This window comes from Lactuca virosa, chromosome 9 (genome assembly GCF_052849685.1).
Source record: "Lactuca virosa cultivar CGN04683 chromosome 9, Lactuca_virosa_CGN04683_v6, whole genome shotgun sequence".
Lineage (NCBI taxonomy): Eukaryota > Viridiplantae > Streptophyta > Magnoliopsida > Asterales > Asteraceae > Lactuca > Lactuca virosa.
This window is the reverse complement of record NC_136434.1, coordinates 275,416,708-275,424,040: the sequence shown is the minus strand read 5'-3', so window position 1 is coordinate 275,424,040 and position 7,333 is coordinate 275,416,708. Positions and strand designations below refer to the sequence as shown.

Below are 7,333 nucleotides of genomic sequence, written 5' to 3'. Positions count from 1 at the left end.
GGCGTCAGAACTGTTAACGACATTTGTCACTCATAGGCATGCCTGCCCGGCTACAGCTAACAATCTGAGTGCGGGATTGTCAATCCCGTATAGATCTATACACATTTGTCTCGCTCTCTATCCGAAGATTCTGGTTATAATATTAGGACTTTATCTGTATTTCCTAATGGAATAAGCAACTAAACATTGTCTCACAAAAAGCATATTGATGATTAAATATATAACAAATGATTAAAAGTCGTTTTTGAATAAATGATAAACTGATAGAATGATCTTTCTCTAGTATTCTTGCATGTGAAGTATTTGTACAAGAGTAATCTGTTAAACTTTGTATAACTAGTTTGTGATAATAGTTAAAGAGTTCCATAAATTATACCTATTATAATTTATATATGTTTTCTGTTTGATATGTAATATTCATGAAAGTATCCCCTTTGCTCAACATGTTACAAAGGAAATATTAATCTGATTGAATTAACTTATATATATATATATATATATATATATATATATATATATATATATATATATATATATATATATATATATATATATATATATATATACTAGCCGTCTACCCGCGCCAAGCGATGGGTGCGAATAGTTTTTTTTTTTTTTTTTCAGAAATTAGTTTCTAGTACGGATGAGCATTTGGATCGGGGAACCGGCCGGAATCTGTATCGGAACCGGAACCGGATAGAACCGATAGGGCCGGGACCGGGACGATATTCTTGTGGATTTTTGGAACCAGGAACCGGTAGAACCGGCGGTCCGGTTCGGTTCCTATTTCCACCAAGTTCGGTTCCCGGGCCGGTTCCGGTTCGGGTCGGTTCCAATGCTCATCCTTAGTTTCTAGATATGATTATTTCTTTTGCGCAAATAGTTTACTACATTTAAAAAATAAAAGTTAGGATCATTGTCTTTAGGTCTTTAGTTTCTTTAAGAAGGAAGATATGCATCTAACCGGCATATACATTAAATGCTTTAAATTAATGCATTATAAGTATAAATGGATAACTTAAATCTAAAAATATTAAAAAAATATTCTAACTTTTATATAAATTTAGAGGTTAAAATTATGATTTTTAGTAAAGAGCTCTATAATCATTTTTAATGGATTAAAATCACACTAATATGTGAGGAAAACCACTCATCACAACCAACCATTAAAAAAATTACAATGTCATCACAATGTTGGGATTCTTTACGAATGTACATATACATATGATTGATTGTGAACTAATAATCGTGCAACACTTCTTTATACATCATATTTTTAGTAGGTTCTTTTATAGTTAAATATTCTTTACCATTAAACGTCAAAGACATATTATTATACTAGCCGTCTACCCGCGGCAAGCGACGGGTGCGGTTTTTTTTCAGAAATTACTTCGTTTATAGGATTATTTTTTTGCTTAAATAGTTTAATGCACATAAACAATTATCAATAAGAGCCATGCTCGTAGAAACAGAATAAAAAATAATCAAAAATGAAAAGTTGAGATTCTTTAAAAATGAATACGAACACATGATTGGCTGATCATTATTGATCGCGCAACACTTCTTTATACACGACATTTGACGTATAGACTTCACTGCCGTTGAATTGTTCATCGGGCTTCACCAATACTTTTGTAGTGGCATGTGATATCCCTCTGGATAATGCCACATAAAGTTGGCCATGCAAGAAAACCGATTCTGGAAGATAAATTCCTACATTTGGAATTGTTTGTCCCTGAGCTTTATTTATTGTCATTGCAAAACATAATCGAATTGGAAATTGCTTTCTCTTAAGCTTGAACGGGAACAGGTCATCTTCAGACGGACTTAGAGGAATCCTTGGCAAAAATACCCTCTTTCCAGCATGTTGACCAACAGCTATTTCGGCATCTATGACATTGTGCTGAAAACTTTTACATATCAATCGAGTGCCGTTACATAATCCATTTGACGGGTCGAGATTCCGTAACAGTATTATCGGGCATCCAACTTTCAATCTTAAGTAATGAGGGGGCAAACCACTAACACTGAGCGTGTTCAAGAATTCCACGGGATAGAAGTTATTTATATCGTCCACAGCTTCATCAAAACTATAGTAAATTCTCTCTTCTCCATGGAATCGGCCGATCAAATAATCATTAATCTCATCGACACTATCATTTCTTGTGGATAGTATTGCACGCGAAATAATATAATCCGGTTCAGATCTATTAATTTCAAAAGATGGAAAGATTGCATCAATCAAAGCATGCAATGACTTTTCCTTTTTAGTGTAGGGAATTATCATATCATCAGGGATGCGAATAAAGTTTCCATACACCGTTTCTTCAACTCCATCACCGACACGTAATAGAAAGTCTGAGAACCATGGATCAGATAGTGCTCTCATATTTATAGTTAACCGCAACTTGATAATCGAAGACCAAAGAGGCGACATTCGTATGCTAGAATCCACAGTCTGTGCTCGTGTTCCACGTCTAACCACCGACAACACTTGTCTGAAATCACCTCCCAAAACCATTATCTTTCCACCAAACGGGAGCATCACCCCAGTGATATCTTTCATTGTACGATCAACTGCCTCCAATGCATGTCTTTTAGCCATAGACGCTTCGTCCCAAATGATTACTTTTGCAGTCCTAAGTAGTTGAGCAGTACCACTTTGTCTTGAAATCTTGCAGACCGAGTTATTTTCAAGATTGATTGGAATTTTAAAGCGCGAGTGAGCTGTTCTCCCCCCTGGCATATTATTATCCGTAACACCCGAAGAAGCGGTCGCGAGTGCAATATGACCACATGAACGAATATTAGCAAGTAAAGCTTTGTACAAAAACGTTTTTCCAGTTCCACCGGGACCGTCTATGAAGAAAACTCCTGGAATATCATTATGGACATGCCGTGTTACCTCATCATACGCACATTTCTGTTCAGGATTGAGAAAATCTCGGGCTTGTAAATGTTCAGGTTCTAAAACTATAGAGCATTCTTCTTGTACCTCACGAAAAACTCCAAATTCTAAATCGACATTTTGATTTATCTTTGGAAGATCAAAATCATCAATATCGTTACCCATAGATTGTAGGAATATCATGATGTCAGTGAGGACCATATTTTGGACTCTTTCAACACTTCCATATTGTCGCCTATAATCTTCTGAAAGAGCATTGTAGTGGTCATCCCATAACCTACGAACATCCCCTGGCGCACAAAAACTCAATATCGTTGCAAACAACCTTCTAAGAACATTGGGAAATTGAAAGAAAGAAGCCTATGTAAGACATTGTGATAAACCATCATCAGACTCTATCAACCCTCTTTCAAGAGCTGCTTTTCGAAATGTTGGGTGTTTTACGTTGTTCACCGTATAGAGATCTTCAAAACACGTAGGACCACTAATATGCAATAAAAGTAGGCGAAGATAGTATCGCTCCCCTTCAGCAGGATTAGCAGAAACCAAACGACCTTGCATTAATCCTAGTTTTCGATGATTCCAACGACGTGAATTCGGATCCCACGTAAACTTTTTAGGAAAATCTCTGTATTTATATTCTCTTGCACGGATATCTTCTTTATTTTTTAGAAAAAACGCAGTCAACATTGATCTCTTATCTTTCTCATTCTCAACAACGCTAGTCAGCGTATCATCCTTACTGAACCTAACCATCTGTTGGTTTGGGAGATGTACATGCAAATCCATCACATAAGGATGTATCTGAGAAAGTGCGAAGCTAAAAATCCTCCATATTGCCTCGGGAGGCGAGACATATCGTGCATCCTGAAACCGTTTAATCTCATCGATAACAATACGTTCTCCATCCAGATCAATATTGATAACTTGTTTATCATGACCTTTGTAAATATACTTAAACACATATTTCACAGAGGTAATACTCGAGCAGACCTCAACATTCATATGACAGTTAAACATCATCAACAACTTTGGGTTATACGGGACCACCCATCTGTTATCCATCTTATTTCCTCGTATGTCCACCTCTATACCATTATCTCTCCTTCGATACACGGGATAAGAGTCCTTTCCTTGTACGGTGGTTTCATTGAATTGTCGAGGGTATCTAAAACGACATTTCTTTTGCTCATTATTCATACAAGGACAGTCAGAGTTTAAGCCACCGCAAGGACCATGTATTATGTGTGAGACGACCAATTGGTGCATTTTAGGATGCCTTATCGGGTCTGGAATTTTAGCACATACTATTTTGTCGTACTCATCTGCATTAGTAAGCTTATATGGAGGCATCATTATCAAGAGGAAATGTGCATGTGGCAAACCCCGCTTTTGAAACTCAATGACATAAACATACGCACCCACCACGCCGAGGACGTGTTTCGTGAAGAGTTGTTTCTTAAGATCCTCTAACTTAGCACGAAAAACTCTTGACACAAGGTCCGGTCGATCTTGAGCTGTCTGCCAAGGGAGTAACTCATCTTTTATTTCCGGCCAGTTTGGATTGCATGTCATTGTAAGAAATATGTCAGGCTTCCCGTCATCTTGAACTAAAGTCATGGCATCAAGAAATCGTCGCCGCATGTCACGTGGGCCTCCGATGAAACTTGCAGGCAACACAACACGTTGCCCTATCATATTCGATCGAACCTCACCGGCATTAACACAGTCCACAACACCTTGGTATAAATCTACTCTTATTTTTGACTGGTTTTTTCTACAAAACTCCAAACGTGAAGTCTCAAGCTTGATGTAGATATCTACTACAAACTGTTGTAGTAATCTCCCTCCCAACAAAATTACATTATAATTTGACCGGATTTGAAACATATAGCAATAGTACTCTCGCATACTTACAGTATTCCGCCCTCCTTTTGTATTAGAGTCTACATAATGTTGATGTCGTGAAAAAAAAAATTAATGATTTATACAAACATGTAATCTTTGTAAATTTAACTAAAATTTAAAAAGTTAGGATATGTGTACCTCCTAAATCATCATGGATGTCATCGTCGTCGTTAATAATATTATTGATGGGAAATCCATGTCTTGGGATATTAGAATGCCATCCAGACTCACCATTAGGAAAAAATAAAGGATAACACAATGGATCATAACATCCCCAGTAAGATTGAATTGTTCGTGGTTTGTCGGATCTGCCATACACGATAATACTTCGTCTATATGCGGCTATGTTGTCGTTACCTTCAATCCAAATACCAGCGACCTAGAATTTTTATTATGGAAACGATATGATTAAATATAGTGTGTAATATATACATTTGTATGTCATACATGATATATTTATTTTATAATTAATAGACAATAATTATTATGGTACCTCGGATGTGGTCGGTCTGTTGTATACCCTTTGGTCAAGTTCTACTGATGCATTCAAAGTGACTCTGTAATTGTCAAGTGGACCTAGATCAGAAAGTCTTCGAAATATTTGCACGTATGGGTTTATGGCAAGAACACGGATCAACTTTTGAGTAATTTGTTTATCAATATTCTTCCATTTGAGTCTATGTGACATCCCATAATCAGCATTATAAAAATACAACTGTAAGTACCGAGGTTTTCCATCCCTTGGGATTAACTGATCGATTCTATGATATATTCCTCCATTCACACAAAAAGTGTATACTCCAGATGTCATATTTGTCATTGTTTTATCCACATTCACGCCTATTGATGCAAATGAAAAGTTACTGTTGTATGCTCGTATCATGTGTCTAAAGGTCTTGCCTAATTCGTTTCGAGATGTGAAGAGTTCGAGTAATTCTTCTGGGATAGAGGAATGTGCCAACTTTGTTTTACCACCCATGCAACAAAAGGTAGGGAATTCAAATTGGAATCGTTTTGCTCCACAATGAACACATGCTTTTTGCCCCTTCAACACACGATGTTCTTTAGGGATACCATTATAAACAAAGTCATATGGATCCTCCTGTAGAATTTCTTTAGGCGTTGTCGCTAAGTTTCGCTCCTTTCGTCGTTGATAGGCCTTTCTGTTCTGAATCGACCTCCTTTGAGCAACATCCAATACACTTGTAGGAGTTTTATTTGTAATATCCGTTAGGGTCCCCTCGGCTGTACACAAATTTGTCACATGTGACACGTTTTGTCTACTTACCTCTCCATCGGCTATTCGTCTAATCTTGTTATTCTCCTTTCGTCGTTCATAAGACGTCTTGTTATATGCTTTTCTTTTTTCTGCATTATTTTGTTTCTGATGAATTATTCGTAAAATTAAAGTAATAATCATGTTGCACATATCAGACGTACCTTTATGTGCATTTACGTCTAGTCGAATGACATCATTAGGCCTATTTTCCTTGTCTACAATCACCATGCCAATTGTAAAAACGTAAAAATAATAATATATAAATTGATTTTTTTTCATAACACAACTTAATGAAAAACGATTGTTATATACAATACTTATAACCGTATTACTCGAACATTGATTGAGTTGAACTAAATTTTTATTTATGAAATTGATATTTGCATTAAATTATATAGTTTTTTTTCAATACTTTAAGTAATGTTTTATCGGTTTTTGTTTTTCATGTTATCTTTTCGAGGCTTGTTTGCCTTATGCAATATGTATTTGTTTCAAGTTTCATTAATTTTTTTTCGGTATATATTTCTTTAAGGGTTTCAATAGTTTTTTTTCTTAAATAATTGGATAAATGCATATTGATTAGTTAATATTTAAATAATATTTGTATTTTTTTCTTTGGTAAAATATTTGTTTTAATTAATATACAACAACGTAAATATCCTATAAATAGAAAGAACAAAATAAAATAATATAAAAAAATAGTCAAACAAAGAAACTAAATTTATAAACTAAAAATTATTAATTCAATAAACGTAGTAAAAACCCATTTCAAAAAATCTGCAAGGAAATAAATATCAAAAACTACGAAAACAAATAACCACCTAAAAATCCAATTAACTACCACATAATCCGCAAACAAACAACTATAGTAAAATTAGATATTTTCCCTATATCTAATTCTTATCCTCTCCGCTTCCGGTGTTCTTGGTTCCAACGTGACATCAGTTAATGAAGTAGAAACCAATAAATTATCTGTAAGGACATGTAATATACAATTAACATGGTATATAAAAGTAATTAATATGTAAAGAATGAAACTATACATAATGTTTCCCGTAGTTAACTTACACAAATTTAGGTTGACCAACTTCACCCTAGAGACATAAATTATCGATTGATTAAATATCGCAAGATACAATGGTATCATAAGGCTCATTGGTACGTGATTGAACATCAACTTTATAATATGCCCCCTATTCATTTAAACAAAAAGTTGTTAAAACACATAATAACAATGA

The 7,333-nt window shown here is 35.1% G+C and overlaps 1 protein-coding gene across 1 annotated transcript; it reads right to left on the bottom strand.

The window, feature by feature from the left end:
- Positions 1-1,543: 1,543 nt before the first annotated feature.
- On the bottom strand, positions 1,544-6,268 carry LOC145140551 (uncharacterized). Its single transcript, XM_079074003.1, has 5 exons — positions 6,257-6,268; positions 5,310-6,200; positions 4,955-5,195; positions 3,292-4,854; positions 1,544-3,198 (listed from the first exon to the last, which is right to left on the bottom strand). Exons 1-5 carry the CDS (start codon positions 6,266-6,268, stop codon positions 1,544-1,546), a joined length of 4,362 nt encoding a protein of 1,453 aa, XP_078930129.1.
- Between the last annotated feature and the right edge of the window lie 1,065 nt (positions 6,269-7,333).

Bases quoted from the DNA above. Each gene is read 5' to 3' on its own strand.
- LOC145140551 (XM_079074003.1), bottom strand. The intron at 4,855-4,954 runs GTACACATATCC...AACATTATGTAG, and splicing joins CATCCATGATGATTTAGGAG to ACTCTAATACAAAAGGAGGG. The intron at 3,199-3,291 runs GTTTATCACAAT...TTTGTGCGCCAG, and splicing joins GTTGATAGAGTCTGATGATG to GGGATGTTCGTAGGTTATGG.